The sequence below is a fragment of the Megalobrama amblycephala genome, linkage group LG22 (assembly GCF_018812025.1).
Source record: "Megalobrama amblycephala isolate DHTTF-2021 linkage group LG22, ASM1881202v1, whole genome shotgun sequence".
Lineage (NCBI taxonomy): Eukaryota > Metazoa > Chordata > Actinopteri > Cypriniformes > Xenocyprididae > Megalobrama > Megalobrama amblycephala.
In genome coordinates, this window is record NC_063065.1 from 23,552,510 (window position 1) to 23,571,555 (window position 19,046).

Here is a 19,046-nt window from a genome sequence, read left to right on the forward strand (position 1 = left end):
TTGCAGCGAGGGAGACAACCAAACCCCCCATAACCCCCCACCAAACAAAGTCGCAACATTAATCTGAAGTTACCTCCTGGTAGGTTTAATTTAATTTATGCCTCAATTTAATCCTTGAGTTATGGAAGAGGATTAGGGCCAAGCAATAGTAAAAAAATAAAACCATCTCGAGATTAAAGTTATTAAATTTTGAGAAAAAAACTCGAGATAAAATGTTGAGAATAAAGTCATTAAATAACGAGAAAAAAGTTGTTAAATTATGAGAACAAATTCGTTAAATTATGACATTTTTCTCATAATTTAACGAATTTGTTCTAGTAATTTAACGACTTTTTTCTCGTAATTTAACGAATTTGTTCTAGTAATTTAACGACTTTTTTCTCGTAATTTAACGAATTTGTTCTAGTAATTTAACGACTTTTTCTCGTAATTTAACGAATTTGTTCTAGTAATTTAATGACTTTTTTCTCGTAATTTAACGAATTTGTTCTAGTAATTTAATGACTTTTTACTCGTAATTTAATGACTTTAATCTCGAGATGGTTTTATTTTTTTATTATTGCTTGGCCCTAATCCTCTTCCGTATTGAGTATCTCCAGTCCTCCTCCAGGAAATAAACTTATTAAACTCTGGACTAGACTAAGTCTAGGACTATTTAAAACCATGAAAGACAAAGCAGATTTCTGTTAATCTGGTTTAAAGGGTCATTCTAGTAACTACACTGTGTACTTTGCCAATCACCCTGCCAAACACAGGTACCCGATTCTTAGCAACAAAATGAAAAAAAAAAAAAAAAAAAAATAATAATAATTAAGTTAAAATTAAGAAGATACATAACTCATTAATTTCATAAATGAAGTCAATATCATCAAAAAGACAGTAGAGGTTTAATATGCTCATAATTGCAGTTGGGAATGTCAAACAATTACAGCTGCGATGAATCTGACTGTGATTAGTAGAAGCAATGAGGAGTGATGAGGTCTTCTGGTGGTGGACTGGTGTAACTGCAGATATGACAGTACAATTTGTTTATATATGCTAAAAGACAACTATATAACAATGCTAATGCGACATACATTTCATTTCATCAGAGACTATACTATATTTATACAGAATCAGCAGAGTATCTAAAGTATTGCATACTGTACAGTCACCAAGTCACCATCAAATAAACCCAGACAGAAGAATCAAGACTGACTTAGATAATGGATATTGAGGTGCTGATGCACAAAATGAGCATGCTTATTTTATGGATTAAAAAACTGAATAGATAAATATTGATCTGAGTCTAAATTATTTTATTACAAATTACCACAATAACATATTTTATCAACACAAACCAACTGGACAAGCAATAAGACAAACAACACTGTAAAAAAAAAAAAAAAAAAAAAAAAAAAATCTGTAGTTTTTACAAAAAATAAATAAATTGGCAGCTGTGGTTGCCAGAATAAGTTTTTAAAAAATACAGAAAAACTATAAACACATTTACAGAACAAACTGTAAATTTTACAGTATAAAACTGTTATTTACAAACAAGAAAATTTGAATGTAAACCAGTAAATTCCACAATGCACACTACAAAACTGATAACAAAAACTATTAAGAAACATGATTACTTGATGAATACTTTCAAACTGTCACACAGGGAATTGTGGGAACATCAGTTTACAGTTTTTGACTGTAAATTATACGTTGATTTGTTCTTTTTTATTTTTAAAAATTGTTTAAAAAGCATTTTCCTGTGAAAATAACATGAAATGTCTGGTAAGAGCTTTTACAGTTTTTCCCTGTATATAGTACAGGAACTTACTGTTAACCGTTTTTACAACATTTTACAGTTAAAAAAAATCACATTCATTTTTTCTACAGTGTACGAAATTATTCTACACATTAATATTAATATGTACTCTTCCAAATAATTTAAATTCCCTCTCATCCAGTTAAGTTAATCTCTAACATGTTTCTTGTTCTTTTGAGAGGTTTGTTTTATTATTATTATTTTCTTGCTTTAACCACAGACTCTTGTCATTTAATAGTAAGTCAATAGATTTGATTAATTAAAATTCTTAAATATTTGATTTTATTAAATTCCTGTATTTTCATTTAATTTAGGAGAATCTTAACAGCAACAAAAGCTTAAAAACCTAAGCAGAATATATATATATATATATATATATATATATATATATATATATATATATATATCTTTAACACCTCTCGACCAAACAACAGAAAAGCATGCCATTAACTCAGGTTTCATTTGTGTCAATGAATCCAGGAATATCAACAGATCTGTCTTTGTTTATCTTGTTATTTTCTTCCTCTTGTCTGAATCACTGATAATCTTCATTCATCTGATTATAGTATCCTCCATTCTGCTCTATCATTGTGTCAATCTTCTGCAGTAGATCATTCACCTGCTTTCTTTTTCTCTTGTTTTTATTGTTGAAGACATGATATCTGCCTCCACACTGATCAATTAGACTGTTTAAAGCACTTTTTCTGCTTAATGAATTCCTTTATGGGCTCATCTAACCAATCTCCATAAGAGAAGAGAATGATGGAGTATTTTAACACTCCCTCACCAAACATCATCTCAATCATCTGAAGAATCTGCTGATCCTCCTCGGTGATCCACATATTCAGAGGAAACACAATGAGAAAAGCGTGAGGTCCAGGACTGGATAGATGAACACTTCTTGCTGTCTCCTTCATTAACTTATCAGGATTCATCAGTGAGTCAAATAATCCAGGAGTATCAACTACAGACACAGATCTGCCTGAAACAGTGGCGTGAGCATATGAACATTTATTGGCATATGATTTAAACTCATTTCGTCCCAGGATTGTGTTTCCAGCTGCACTCTTCCCAACACCACTTCTACCCAAAAGAACAATCCGTCTGGATGAGAGACTGACAGCAGGAATATCATGCAGTCTTTTTGACACTGTATGAAAAAAAAAAAAGAAAACAGATCACACAAACACTTATTTTAACTTAAAGTACTGTACACACTGCTCTAATAATTAATTGTCATATTTATTTATTTATTTCCCAGATAACAAGCCACAATCAAAACAATTTTAAATCAACGTTAAAGTGTTCGTTCACCCAAAAAATGAAAATTCTGTCATTTATTACTCACCCTCATGCCGTTCCACACCCGTAAGACCTTCGTTAATCTTCAGAACACAAATTAAGATATTTTAGTTGAAATCCGATGGCTCCGTGAGGCCTACATAGGGAGCAATGATATTTCCTCTCTCAAGATCCATAAAGTTACTAAAAACATATTTAAATCAGTTCATGTGAGTACAGTGGTTCAATATTAATATTATAAAGCAACGAGAATATTTTTGGTGCACCAAAAAAACAAAATAATGACTTATATAGTGATGGCCGATTTCAAAACACTGATTCACAATGCTCCGATGCTTTCTGAAGCAGTGTGTCGAATCTGCAGTTCAGAGCGTCAAAGTCACGTGATTTCAGCCGTTTGGCAGTTTGACCCGTGATCCGATTCATGATTCGATACACTGATTCATTGTGCTCCGAAACTTCCTGAAGCAGTGTTTTGAAATCGGCCATCACTAAATAAGTTGTTATTTTGTTTTTTGGCACACCAAAAATATTCTCGTCGCTTTATAATATTAATATTGAACCACTGTACTCACATTAACTGATTTAGATGTGTTTTTAGTACCTTTATGGATCTTGAGAGAGGAAATGTCGTTTCCTCGAGAGTTGCTCCCTATGAAGGCCTCACGGAGCCATTGGATTTCAACTAAAATATCTTAATTTGTGATTAATGAAAATTAATGAAGGTCTTATGGGTGAGGAATGGCATGAGGGTGAGTAATAAATGACAGAATTTTCATTTTTGGGTGAACTAACCCTTTAATGTGTCAACGTTAACCACATTGAATCAACATCAATTTTGCACCTGCAATTAAAAAAATATATATATATTTCATCCAAAATGGTAATGGCATTGAATCAGTGTTACAATGTGATGTTGGTTCAACATCATGCTTGCACTTTCAGAAAATGAAACACAACAACTAGAACTGACTTAAAGCCATATTAACAGCGGTTTAGATGTTGATGTTTATTGAAAATATTGTTCACCATTATGGTGATCAGTGTTTCCCTTTAGTTGGTCAGTTTGACTCTTGATTTTTTTTTCATGTGAGTTTGTGGTCTTTGTAACAGTGTTTACCAAAACACATAATTTGTTGCAAAGAAAGCCAGAAACAGAGATGATCAGGTGATGTAGTTTCCAGCATCATAAAGTAGAAGAAATTGCTAATATTATCTCTGACCAAAAGTGGTTATATGTTATTTGTTATCTATTATTATTAATAAATTATATTCACCAACAATACTTTATTGCCACAAAACAGACATTTTGACTTTTGAATTTTGCTTGCCATCTGGGATATTTATGTCAAAATTTATTTATTTCTAAATTTCTTTGTCCATATGGTAATGAGACGGGTGTGTTTTACTAAAGACATAACAATCGAGATCAGAGCGGAAGTGCAAGAGCTGGGTGTGAGTGTGCCTTTGCAAGTCAAATAGGGAATTAATGACTTAGAGATGGGTGATACACCAGATGTGTTTCCATCCATATATTTTTTTATGTGCATTTTGGGATATTGCATAAAATTGCTGGATAGAAATGGCAAGATGCGCATAAATTCTAAAAATGTGCATAAAAAACAAATGCACTCATTAGAGTCGGATATATTTTTTATCCAATAAGAAAAAATGCACATAGGGTGTACTCACACTAGGCACGGTTGCCTTGAACTGAGCCCGAGCGCGATTGTCCCTCTCCCCATTAGCCCACACTCACACTTGCACTTAACGTTCCGGGCTGAAGCATGCTTACGTCATATACGATGCAACTTTTTGAATAGAAAAAAAAAAAAAAACAGGAAGAAATGCACTTTCACTAAGATACTGCCTAATATATATTATCATTTATGCCGTGCATTGATTTTCACTTGCACGTATCAGAGGATTATTACAAAGGCAGCTGACGTTAATGGAGGAATTTGCAGCTTTACTCACAAACTACAATTCCTGTTCATCAATAAGGTGAGATCCAGACCCGCAATAAACCCAAATACACTCAAATTAATTACATGAATTGATAAATGTACTATCAGAGTAGTAATAAAGATGTTTGCCGTCGTAATGATGACAGTAGCGCACACAAAGGTAGTAGCTGTTCTGTGCTCAGGCATGGATAGCGCTCATACTGCATGTGAACCGCGCACTGGCCCACCTCTTCCAAGCGGGCCAGGGACGGCTAAAGGAACCGCGCCCGGGCATGGTTTGGAACGATCAAACTAGTCAAACGAACCGGCTTTGGGGGTCAAATGCGCTCTGGCACGGTTCAGAGCGCCTAGTGTGAGTACACCCATAAACTATGATGAAAACACATTTACAGAACAAATTCCTTGATGCACATCAAAAAAAAAAAAAAAAAAAAATGTGACTTTGTGATGGGACGGCATAACTGGACTAACGAGCGGACCAATCTTGTTGCACAACATTTGAAATGCTGTTTTGGTTGTTCTGTAATGCCTGAAAAAAAGTCTGTTGTCAAAGTGGTTCAGTATAATTACATCCCAGAACTGTCTTTCCAAACAGCAGGCTTCCATCTCCAAACTCAAGATAATGAGTTTATTGTGTTCCATATTGTATATGGAAATTATTATATACAGTGGCCTTTCCTACTCTTTTCACAACTGTGGATGGAAACATACAGTGCATCCGGAAAGTATTCAAAGCCCTTCACTTTTTACACATTTTGTTATGTGAACAGCCTTATTCCAAAATGGATTAAATTCATTATTTTCCTCAAAATTCTACAAACAATAGCACATAATGACAATGTGAAAGAAGCTTGTTTGAAATCTTTGCAAATTTATTAAAAATAAAAAACGAATAAATAAATAAATAAATCATGTATACTCATGTGGATCAAGCAAACTCTTGGGAAATGAGAGTTGATGTTGGAAGGAGGCTGCAGGAAGTGGTCCACACAGCTCTTCGCCTGGATATAATTCTATGGTCAGACAAAGATCGTAAAATCATCCTAGTTGAGCTGACTGTGCCATGGGAGGAGGGCTGTGAGGAGGCACATGAGAGAAAAGCCTTGAAATTTCAGCCGTTAATCCAGGTGTGCGAAAACAAGGGGTGACAGGCATGGCTGTTCCCTGTGGAAATAGGTTGTAGAGGCTTTCCTGCCAAATCAGCATGGCAGTTGCTGTCAGCTTTAGGCATGGATGAGAGGAGCAAGAAGCATGCGACTCATAGGATGGGACAGGAGGCTGAACGAGCTTCATGCTGGATATGGAGTAAGAGAGAGGAAGAAAGCTGGAAGCCAGGAGCAGATGAGCAGTGATTTGGCCACCACTGCCGATCCACCAACTGGAGAGTGTTGTGGTTAAGGGTCGAAGCACTTAAAGAAGGTTTTCTGCTGCTGGCAGAAAGCTACGGTTACCTAAACTGGTAATTGAAGAAAGCACCTAACAGGTGTATTCACAATATATAAGTATTCACAGCCATTGCTTAATACTTTGTTGAAGCATCTTTGGCACCAGTTACAGCCTCAAGGATGTCTCTGTACATTGCTGCATTCATCTTTCCCTCGATCCTGACTAGTCTCCCAGTTCCTGCCGCTGAAAAACATCTCCACAGCATGATGCCACCACCACCATGCTTCACTGTAGGGATGGTATTGGCCAGGTGATGAGCGGTGCCTAGTTTCCTCCTGACATGATGCTTGCTATTCAGGCCAAAGAGTTCAATATTTGTTTCATCAGACCAGAAAATGACGTTTCTCATGGTCTGAGAGTTCTTTAGGTGCCTTTTGGCAAACTCCAGGCGGGCTGTCATGTGCCATTTACTTAGAAGTGGCTTTGTCTGGCAACTTTAACATACAGGCCTGATTGGTGGAGTGCTGCAGAGATGGTTGTTCTTCTGGAAGGTTCTCTTCTATCCACAGAGAAATGCTGGAGCTCTGTCAGAGTGACCATCAGGTTTTTGGTAACCTTCCTGACTAAAGCCCTTCTCCCCTGTTCGCTTAGTTTGGCCGGGCGACCCGCTCTAGGAAGAGTCTTGGTGGTTCCAAACTTCTTCCATTTATGGCTGATGGAGGCCACTGTGCTCATTGGGACATTCAATGCTGCAGAAATGTTTCTGTAACCAGAAATTTATCTGTGCCTCGATACAATCCTGTCTTGGTGGTCTACAGACAATTCCTTGGACTTCATAGCTTGGTTTGTGCTCTGACATACACTGTCAACTGTGGGACCTTGTATAGACAGGTGTGTTCCTTTCCAAGTCAACTGAATTTACCATAGTTGGACTCCAATGAAGTTGTAGAAACATCTCAAGGATGATCAGTGGAAAAAGGATGCACCTGAGCTCAATTTTGATTGTCATGTAGATGTGATTATTTTTTTATTTATTTTATTTTTTTTAATAAATTTGCAAAGATTTCAAATAAACTTCTTTCACGTTGTCATTATGGGGTATTGTTTGTAGAATGTTGATGAAAATAATGAATTTAGTCCCCGTCTACACGGAGATGCGTTTTTGTGAATACGCACAAATTTTGTATCGGATAGGCATTTCGTCTACATGGATCCGGCATTTTCGGAAGGTTAAAACAACTACTTTTTGAAACCGGGTCCCAGAGTGGATTCACGAGTTTGTTTCCTCATAAAATCTTTAAGCTAATAAGGTTAAGTGTATTTGGCTTGCTGTCCGCTGTGGAGGGGCTCGAGGAAGCAGCTTCAACTCGAGCTTGGATATACCCCCCAGGGACTACTAATGCCTGGAAGAGGAGTACGATAGATGAGATGCCTAAATTATGTGGTGGAGTTGGGGAGCTGGAGGGATATCGAAATAACTGATGCCAGAGCAGGGTGAGTAGCTGCTTATATGCTCTGGATGTAATTGAAAGATTAGGGTTCCCTCCTCTTGAGATTATGTTTGAGTTTCACTAATTGAAAGATTAGATGGGTTCACTCCTCCCGAAATTACATTGTGAACTTCACTAAATCTGAAAACGCCATCTTTGCGCTTTCATGTGGACCAAAACTCAGCGTATAGGCTACTTGCCTCACAGACATGAGAGATACCTATAGAAAGCTTGAAATAGCGACTTTTAAACAAACCAATTCAAATAGAAGACAAATACTCTCTGCCTCTCTGGCTTAGATGTTGATGTTTATTGAAAATGTTTGTTCACCATTATGGTGATCAGTGTTTCTTTTAGTTCAGGGGTAGGCAAGTTCGGTCCTAGAGAGCCACTGTCCCGCTGAGTTTAGCTCCAACCTGAATCAAACACACCTGAACAAGCTAATCAAGCTGTTCAGGATTACTATGGCTAGGCAGGTGAAGTTTTTTTTTTTCAGGGTTGGAGCTAAACTCTGCAGGACAGCGGCTCTCTAGGACCGAACTTGCCTACGCCTGCTTTAGTTGGTCAGTTTGATTCTTTTTTTTTTTTTTAATTTGTGGTCTTTGTAACAGTGCATAATTTGTTGCAAAGAAAGCCAGAGAAAAATCGAGTATTTAGTAATCTAGAATAATTTCTACTCACATTTTGTTGGACTTTGCTGTTTCTGTTTCTCCCATTCCTCTCGTTCTCTCTTCATCTCCTCTTTCATCTCTATCTCTTTCTTCTCTTTATCATTCAGTAGTGTTTTGTATTGTTCTTCTCTCTTGATAAACTCTTCTTCTCTTCTCTTTCTCTTTTTGTCATTATTCTGTTGTTCTTCCTCCATCATCATCATCTTTATTTGCTCTTTCTCTTCTATGTTCTTCATCAGTTCTTCTTTCTCATTCATTACCATTTTATATTGTTTTTCTCTCTGATCAAATTCTTCTCTTCTCTTTCTCTTTTTATCATTATTCTGTCGTTCTTCCTCCATCATCATCTTGATTCTCTCTTTCTCTTCTTCTAGTTTCTTCGTCAGTTCTTCTCGTTCTCTGTCCAGTTGCTCCACTTTCTCCATCATCATCATCTTTATTCTCTCTTTCTCTTCTTCATGTTTCTTCATCAGTTCTTCTTTCTCATTCATTACCATTTTATGTTGTTGTTCTTTCTCATTAAACACTTCTATTCTCTTTCTCTTTTTGTTATTATTCTGTTGTTGTTCTTCCTCCATCATCATCTTCATTCTCTCTTTCTCTTCTTCTAGTTTTTTTATCAGTTTTTCTCTTTGTCTATCCAGTTGCTCGACTTTCTTTATCATCATCATCTTTATTCTCTCTTTCTCTTCTTCATGTTTCTTCATCAGTTCTTCTCTTTCTCTGTTCAGTTTCTCCATCAGGATCTTCATCTTTTCTTCTTCTTCTTCATGTTTAGATTGAAGATCTTTTTTCTCTCTTTCCATTCTCTCTCTTTCTTGTTTTAGTCTCTGTTTAAATGCATGCAAAACTCTCTGTTCTTTCTCTCTTCTTTTCTCATCCTCCTCTTCTCGTTTGGCCTTTTCCTCTAGTTTATGTTTCTCCCATTCCTCTCTTTCTCTCTTCATCTCCTCACACATCTTTTCCTCACTCTCTTCTTTCTCTTTCATTTCTCTTTTATATTGTTCTTCTCTCTCATTAAACTCTTCTTCTCTTCTCTTTCTCTCTTTGTCATTATTCTGTCGTTCTTCCTCCATCATCATCTTCAATCTCTCTTTCTCTTCATGTTTCTTCATCAGTTCTTCTCTTTCTCTGTTCAGTTTCTCCATCAGGATCTTCATCTTTTCTTCTTCTTCTTCATGTTTAGATTGAAGATCTTTTTTCTCTCTTTCCATTCTCTCTCTTTCTTGTTTTAGTCTCTGTTTAAATGCATGCAAAACTCTCTGTTCTTTCTCTCTTCTTTTCTCATCCTCCTCTTCTCGTTTGGCCTTTTCCTCTAGCTTATGTTTCTCCCATTCCTCTCTTTCTCTCTTCATCTCCTCATGGATCTTCTCCTCACTCTCTTCTTTCTCTTTCATTTCTCTTTTATATTGTTCTTCTCTCTCATTAAACTCTTCTTCTCTTCTTTTTCTCTCTTTATCATTATTCTGTCGTTTTTCCTCCATCATCATCTTCAATCTCTCTTTCTCTTCTTCGAGTTTCTTTATCAGTTCTTCTCTTTCTCTGTCCAGTTGTTCCACTTTCTCCATCATCATCATCTTTATTCTCTCGTTGTCTTCTTCATGTTTCTTCATCAGTTCTTCTCTTTCTCTGTTCATTTTCTTCACTCTCTCCTCCATCAGGATCTTCATCTTGTTTTCTTTTGCTTCATGTTTATATTGAAGATCTGCTTTCTCTCTTTTCATTCTCTCAATCTCTTGTTTCAGTCTCTGATTAAATTCATCATAAACTCTCTGTTCTTTCTCTCTTCTTTTCTTATCCTCTTCTTCATTTCTCGTCTTTTCCTCTAGTTTTCGTTTCTCCCATTCATTTCGTTCTCTCTTCATCTCATGGATCTCTCTCTCTTTCTCTTTCATTTGCATTTTATATCGTTCTTCTTTCTCATGAAACTCTTTTTCTCTTCTCTTTCTCTCTTTGTCATGATTCTGTATTCTGTTCATCATTCTGTCTATTTCTGTTTTGTATTGGGTCTGAAGTTTTTCTTTTTCTGTTTTTATTTTCTCTTTTTCTTGCCTCATTTCTTCTATTTCATGTCTAGATGTCTCTCGTTCTTGTCTCATCTTGTCTTGTATCTCTTTTACTTTCTCTTGTATTTTTGTTTTATATTGTTCTTCTCTTTCTATATATTCTTCACTTTTCTTCCTCTCGTTCTCTATTCTGTTCATCAGTCTTTCTGTTTCTGTGTAGTATTTGATTTGACATTTTTCCTTTTCTGTTTTTACTTTCTCTTTTTCTTGCCTCAGTTGCTCAATTTTATTTTTAAATGTCTGTCGTTCTTGACTGATGTCTTCTTCTAGTTTCTTCATCACCTCTTCTCTTTCTCTGACTCTATCCATCAGGATCTTCATCTGTTGTTCTTGTTTTTCTCTCTCCATCTCTCTGAACATCTTACATGAGTAGAAACTCCCTCCGTTCACTGTCACCATGTTGTCTATCTTCTCCAGTAGATCAGACACCTGTGTTCGGTCTCCAGTCTGATTATTATTGAACACATGGAATCTGTTTCCACACGCTTCAATCAGGTTCATCAAAGGAGATCCAGGTTTTCCCAAACACTGATCAATAGTTTTCTCCTTCAGATAATCTCCTCTGGTGAAGAGCACCATGGTGTACTTTAGAGATTTTTCACCAAACGTCTCTTGGATAATCTTCACTGATGTTGCTTCTTCTTGAGTGAATCGTTGTCCTAAATTGAGCACAAGGATGAACACATGTGGTCCAGGCAGGATCATGGAGATGCAATGTCTGATTTCTCTCTGGATCTCCTCATTACTCAGTTCAGTATCAAACAGTCCTGGAGTGTCGATCACAGTAACGTGTCGGCCGTTGATTTCAGATGTTTCTCTCTGACCCTCTTTAGTCACTGACTCTTGAGATGTCTCTGCTGTAAACGCATTTCTTCCTAAGATTGTGTTTCCAGTTGCACTTTTCCCAACTCCAGTTTTTCCCAGCAGCACAATCCTCAGTTCATTTATGTTTTCTCTTGAACCTGAAAAAGTAAAAGATTAAAAAGCATTAAAAATGGATCAAATCAAACAGGAATTTAAGAAAACATCTTAATTTATTCAAGTGACAAGATCAACAGGGGGATTAGGGTAAGATGAGCCACTGTTCATCTGTTTCACTATTTTGTCAAATTAGTTTGTTACATTACAGAAATTAAAATTCTAAAGTGTTGTGCCTCTTTCCTTTCCCATTACTGAAAGAGTTTAATAAGCTTTGGCACAACTTACCCCATGCCTTTAGTAAGATGGTGAGTGGGTTCAGACAGAGTCAATTACAATTTTTGAATTTGAAATTTCAGAACTTAATGTTGAATGTTGCAGTTCTGCTGTTTAAAAACACAAATGTAGGCCTATACAAATTTAATAGAACAAAAGTACTGTAGAATTAAAATGTAATAATTCATATAATTTTTGTAATTTTTCATGTTGTATAGTTTGACTCATTTTTCTAGTCATTACCTTGTGGCAGTAAATGTGTCTCTGGTGAATGAATTTTCTTCATCTCTTCATATTTCTTCAGTTTTTTCATCTGCATCTCCAGAAATGTCTCTGTGGAGAAAAACTCTCCTCTGTTTTCTTCCAGCATCTTCTCAATGTTCTCCATCAATGTGGACACTTGTGTGTTGGGACCAAAGAAACAATGTCGTCCTCCAAATCTCTCAATGACAGACTGTGTTTCTTCATTGAGTTCTGCTGGCTGATGCTCTGAACTCTGCATTATGAGGATCATCATGTGTTTGTTGATTCTGGAGCTGAAGATCCTCTGGATCTCCTCCATTTCTGCTTTGTCTTCATTATTGAGTGGAGCGTCAGGAACAATGAGGAGGAAAACATGAACTCCAGGATCATAGAGAGATACACAGCGGAGAGTCTGACGCATCACTTCCTCCTCTGAGAGCTGACTGAGAGCTGGAAGCTCCACCAGACTGGTCTGACGTCCATGAAGCTCCACGTCTCTGAGGATCTGCTCTGACATGGAGGATTTGAATGTCCCATCACTCCCGCACACAACCAGATTCAGCTTCACACCCTCTAAAACTGAAGAAGAAGAACATGTAAAAACCTTTATTAATCTCCCGTCAATCTCACACACAATCAGAAACTGAATGATTGTTTTTTGGGGTTTTTTTCTGTGTATATGAGCATCCAAATGCACTAATATTCTCAAATATATGTTATAATTTAATGTCTGATTAGATTATAAAACAGGAGCAGTTTAATACATTTGTTAAGCAATGTACATAATTTTTAATAATTCTGACAGTGGCTGGTAGGGTTGCATGGCATATTGGTACTATGGTAGTATCGCGATACTAAAGCTTCAAAATACTGGCCATGCCACCTTATTACAACCTATATTTACGTTTTAAAGTCATGCACCCTCTAGCTGGCGTAAGAATAATGACAGTGTCATGTTACTTCTGTCGTCATGAAATGACGCATGACTGTCGTTACCAATCAAAATGCGTGTTCATTTAAATGCAATATGTGGAGTTTTTACACCCTTTCTCCTGTTTCCATTTAGCAAAACGTATTTTTTCAATAGCAACTACACCCACCCCATCCCTAAACCTACCCTTAGTGATTTATAGTGCATATACACTTCAGGAGCACATGTGTTCCCTGGGATCGAACCCACAATCACATGATACATGCATATTGTTATCGCAATGAGCTGCCAATTGAGCTATGCGAAACCCGAAATATAACGCAGATAAAAGGGAACAATGCATTAAAATGAAAGTGTCCTGTTGTTGAGAGGGGCGCAACTTTAGCAAACGCTCCTATGGGCCGTATTTCAGGAATGTGACAAAACAACCTATATGGTCGTATTGGTTAGAGAACCTGATGAAATTTCAAGATATACCGGCAAAAATCCTCCTGATAGTATGACAATGTGGCACGAGCAAAAGTGCTGTTTTTGTTTTGTTTCTGAATGAATCTGTGTTTTTGAACAAATCGAGTGAATCACTGATTCACTACTAAGCCATTCATAAACAGTCATTTGCTTCGTTCCTGAAGAAATCAGACATTTTGAACAAATCATTTGAATGATTCAGTGACTCATTCATTAACACTTAATTGCTGCCACCTATTGGCGGCTTTAGTTTCCCATTTAAAGTAGGCCTATTTAATTTCTTCCAACATTTTATATATATGGTTTTATATCTAAAATAACAGTATTTATGTAATTGTAAGTGCAGTGCAGATACATAATTACCACATCTAAATGTCACTTTGTTCAGTTTCTTTGCTGTGCAGTGCTAAGATGAATTTTGTTTACCCAAATTTTGGCACATTTTTATTGGTAACAATAGCCAGTCATTCATTCTCATTAATGAAGTGTTCAGAGGAAAATCTGGTCTGTTTTCATTTATATCTATGAATTCATATGAAAGATTTGTTAATTTTGCCAAACTATAAATTAAAACAATACTGCATGATATCGTGATACTTCAGCTGGTATAGTATCATGAGACATTTCTTTATGGTATCATGAAATCCTGGTGGCTGGTTTTGCTTGAAACCAACAATGAAACCAACGATTTCTGAGCCAGTGATGTCACTCTTTACTCTGAACATGAATCATAACTGTTTTAAATACTTTTGATCTGTCTCAGCATGTACATGGAACCACTCTAGTAGGGTCTAAACATTTCCTCGATTGTTATTAAAGACGTAGCACTGTCTGAACGACGTAGAGCTGCCACTCTAAATTTCGTTGCATTTGTACAATGTCAGTAAAGTGTATTCCTCTAAAATAGAGTGGTCAGGTAAAAAATGGATTCAAGTTTTCAGTAAGACAAAAATAATACTCTTTGGATTACACTGTAAAAAAGAATTGTTGGTTTAACTTAAAAAAAGTAAGTTACCGGGTTGCCTTAAAATTTTGAGTTCATTGAAATAAAAAAATTGAGTTAATACAATGAAGGTTATTTCTTTTAATCAACATATTACGTTATCTGAACCACAATAATTATATAAGTTGATCTGACAAAAGAAAACATGTGATAACAAATCATGAAAATATTTTTACAGTGTAGGTATATACTTATATATTTATGCTATGTTATTATTATTATTATTATTATAGAATTAAATATTTGTAATTACTTTTGTTTGAAGTTGCAAAATGCAGTTCAACAAATCTTAGTAAGCATTTTAGTAAACAATCCAATGTATTTTACAAAATCATTTTGCCTGTTTTAAGCAAAAACTCACTTAATTTAGATTTTTTTTTTCTCCAGAAAACATAATATCTTATGCTATTTTACTTGTCTAATAAATGCATCTTGATTGAAGATATAAATATATATACAACTAAGTAATACTAAGCAAAGCATTTTTTGCTGCAGCATGAACCACTGTAGTGAAACCTCCCTTACATCTCTGTGATAGGTGTGAAAAATGCCATAGCCTACTTATTTTAAATTCATTTCATTACAATAGCTGTATGGTGCTCTGCTTGATTTTTGCGTCCTTTGTGAGTTGGTTTAACTTAAGTCTCGCAAGAGAGAATTGAGTGAGATCTGGTACGTCAGTTTAATAAATGTAATTTTATAGCGAGGTCAAAAAAGAACGTAAAAATGTGAAAAGTCTGAAGAACAAAAAACAATTAGGCTATGGAGTGGTTTCTAAAATAATTTCCAAATTGTATTCCTATTATGAGCTCGCTTGCGCTTGATTTGACAATCTGAGGGCTGTAAGCTACGTACTGAACTCCATTTAAATAGTTTAATCTTAAACAACTGATCGTTTCGTTTAATTATTAAATTTTATTATGATGGATCACGGAAGAAACATTTATAATAATAAAAATATTCGAATTATCTTAATGCCAAACTTACCTGCACCGTGCGCCATTACTGTCAACACCTTTTTCCAATTTCCCAAAAACAAAAGTGAAAATGTGCGGATGAAACGAGTTTCTATAAACTCACCTGCGCCCCTCTGTGGTTTCACAACACATCCGCATATTCTCCAGCTGAGTGGTTCAACCGCAGCACGTGACGACTGAACAGCAGATTCACTGCCATATGGACATTTCTAACAGAAAACTTAACCTCCCGATTGTTCCACAAGGATTTTCTATGAAGCTGCTTTAAAACAATATGTAGGCCTGTTGTGAAAAGTGCTATGCAAATGAATTAGCTTGTTTTTTACTCTAAATATTTAAAAACACACCTCTACACCTCTTCCTAACCCTCTATTGCCAACAATTCATATTGGAACAATTTATTTATACTCATTTCCTTGTTATTCAGAAAAAAAAAAATACAATATATTTCACTATGGGAATTAAACAGGTAGGCCTTAAGGTTGCCAATGATGTGCTGTTTTTAATTCCCATGACATGTAAATGTTCCTCAGAAAATCTCTTTCCCACTGTCACCCTCACACGGAAGTCACCTGATGAAGTGCTCCAGAAATTGCTGTATTTACCTCATTTCTTCATCTCTTCTCAAGGGGGGATTTTTTGCAGCATCTTTGATGAGTAAATTAGAAACTTTTATTCACAAATCAACTTTGCCTAACATAGTTTTTCTGTAAATTAAGAATATATCAATGTTGCCACTACGGAATGTACCACTATGGAAAAATAGGTATGTATTGCTGTATTCATTTTCTGAAAAGAAGAAATAATTTTCTTATTTATACATAAATACAACTATACTACTACTACTACTACTACTACTACAAAAAAAAAAAAAAAAACCTTCAAAATAAATAAATAAATAAATAACATAAATCATATTGTTGATGCTACTATATATATATATAAAAAAAAAAAACACAATTCCACTGTGGTACAGAGTTGTCATACAGCAACGGGCAACAGGAAGAGTGCAGAGTTAGCTCTTGTGATGAGGATGAGGGTGAGGATAGCCAAATTATAGGGAATAATAGGCATTAAATTATTTTTGGTTTGCATGAGTTCCAAGTATACACTCTAAAAAATGCTGGGTTAAAAACAACCCAAGTTGGGTTGAAAATGGACAAACCCAGCGATTGGGTTGTTTTAACCCAGTGGTTGGGTTAAATGTTTGCCAACCTGCTGGGTAGTTTTATTTAAACCAACTATTGTTTAAAAATTGCTATATGGCTAGCTTAAAATGAACCCAAAATAGTTGGAAAATTAAAAACCAGATGCAATTAGAGGCAACAATAATAGACAAAAGGTGAATGTTTATTAATAAGCTTTAATATTTTATTAATATAAATGTAATAGTTTAATAGTTTATTAATATAAATTTATTAATAAGCAATTTAATAAATGTTTGTTTAATAATTATTCATTGAACATTAATAAATGTTCATTTCCAACTGTCACAGATCCCGTGTTTCCCTGGACTCCATTTCCCATGATCCTCCTGTTTCTACACCTGCACTTACTTCCCTCGTCAGCTCCCCTTCATCACGGATCACCTGCACCTGGACTGTATTGTCAGCACTCCTATATAATGCACTCACTCCCTACACTCCTTGTCTGTCCTGAATGTTGGTTAATGTGTGTACTGTGTTCAACTCTCCTTTATGTGATTAAATACCCATTGTTTGTGGATATCCGACTACGCCTCATCTCTCCAGCATAGTACACCCGTAACAGAAGGACAGACCTAAAACCGCCGGAAATCCACATAGAGGATGGGTTTATTCCTTGTTCCCATTCCTTCAAAGGATCCGGAACGCCAGCCAAGAGTGACCATAGAAGATCGGCTCTGGATGGCCAGGCAGGATGGCCGCCCACTGGAGAAATACGTCGAGGAATTTGCTGAGCTGTCTTCTCAGGTGAGCTGGCCCGATGCTGTTTTAAACTCCTGTTTTCTGAGGGGTTTGGACGAGAATACGATTCGCTTCTGTGAACCTGAATGCCTCTATTCCCTTGTTGAAAGTATTAATCTGGTTCTATTCCTTAATGGTTCAGAATTTGAAATTGAAGAGGTTCACAGGCAATCGTATTCCCCTCGTCCATCTCCCTCAGAAACCATGGTGGCTGGGCCAGTTCACCAGCCACCAACTTCCTCCACCTATCGCTCCAGTGGGTGTGCACCAGGGATTCAGCCTAAGCCACCCAAGAGGAGGAGGTCTAGACAGCAAAAGAAGCCTGCCTTTGCTCTTGCCTGCGCAGAGCCCGCTCCAGTCTCTCCAGAGCCCGCTCCAGTCTCTCCAGAGCCCGCTCTAGCCCTCTCCGAGCCTGCCGCTCCATCCCTGGGCGAACCGCCAGATGATGCGGCCTGGCTCATTGACTTTTGGTCCGAGCCAATTTCTCCAGTCTCCGCCGCCGAGCAAGCAGCGCCAGTCTCCGCCGCCGAGCAAGCAGCGCCAGTCTCCGCCGCCGAGCCCTCAGCTCCAGCCGCCGCCGAGCCCTCAGCTCCAGCCGCCGCTGAGCCAGCCGCTCCAGCCGCTGCCGAGCCAACTGCTCCTATTATGAACTTTGTTAAGACTGTTTTCCCTCCCTGCCTCCCTCTCCCACCTCCTTCCACTATTGTCCACACTGCACCTCCACCTCAAGCCACCTCACCCAGGATTCCGCCTCGGCCCGTTGGTCCAGATGCTCCCCTTGGCTCCAACCTCCCTCATCTCCACCATGGCCCATCAGTCCACCAGTTCTGCCAGGCTCCATCCTCCCCCCGGTTCCGCATCAGTCATTCGTCGGCCTTCCCTCACTTCAGGACTACACTCCTCGGTTTTCACCTCGTCCCTTCGTCCCTCATGCTCCGTTGGCTTCCTCACTCCCTCCTGTGTCCCTTTGGTCGGCTGTCGCTCTGGCTCCACTGCGGCCTTCTGGAGTCCCGCCTGCGCCTCGGTCGGCCGAACCTGCGGCATCGCCCTGTCCGCCGGATCCTCACCGCCACCTGGGATCGTCGGCAATTCGGCTTCGGCTCCTGACCCGCCATGGCCGGCTTCGGCTCCTGACCCTCCATGGCAGCCCGCTGCACCTGACCCACCATGGCCGCCTTCGGCTCCTGACCCGCCATGTCTGCCCGCTGCACCTGACCCGCCATGTCTGCCCGCTGCATGTCTGCCCGCTGCACCTGACCCGCCATGGCTGCCTTCAGCCCCTGACCCGCCATGGCTGCCTTCAGCCCCTGACCCGCCATGGCTGCCTTCAGCCCCTGACCCGCCATGGCTGCCTTCAGCCCCTGACCCGCCATGGCTGCCTTCAGCCCCTGACCCGCCATGGCTGCCTTCAGCCCCTGACCCGCCATGGCTTTTGAACCTGCCCTGGAGACCTCCACTCCAGTCTGCTCCTCCCCTGCGCCAGCTTGAGGTCTCCAGGGCGCCCGCCCCCCTCCCGGTTGTTTCATCTACGGCGCGAGGACGCGCCTACCGGGAGGGGGGGGTAATGTCACAGATCCCGTGTTTCCCTGGACTCCATTTCC

General features: G+C 38.1%; 1 protein-coding gene and 1 pseudogene across 1 annotated transcript; both read right to left on the reverse strand.

Moving 5' to 3' along the window:
• Positions 1–1,805: 1,805 nt before the first annotated feature.
• On the reverse strand, positions 1,806–9,301 carry LOC125258188 (annotated as a pseudogene).
• Positions 9,302–9,391: 90 nt separating this feature from the next.
• LOC125257732 (golgin subfamily A member 6-like protein 22) lies at positions 9,392–15,547 on the reverse strand. Its single transcript, XM_048174382.1, has 4 exons — positions 15,510–15,547; positions 12,121–12,699; positions 9,735–11,645; positions 9,392–9,447 (listed from the first exon to the last, which is right to left on the reverse strand). The coding sequence occupies exons 1-4, from the start codon at positions 15,523–15,525 to the stop codon at positions 9,392–9,394; spliced, it is 2,562 nt and encodes an 853-aa protein (XP_048030339.1). The 5' UTR covers positions 15,526–15,547.
• Positions 15,548–19,046: the final 3,499 nt, after the last annotated feature.

Coding starts and splice junctions, on each gene's coding strand:
- LOC125257732 (XM_048174382.1), bottom strand. Junction 11,646..12,120: donor GACACATTTACTGCCACAAG/GTAATGACTAGA, acceptor TTACTTTTTCAG/GTTCAAGAGAAAACATAAAT. Junction 9,448..9,734: donor GAACAGAGAAAGAGAAGAAC/TGATGAAGAAAC, acceptor GCATTTAAACAG/AGACTAAAACAAGAAAGAGA.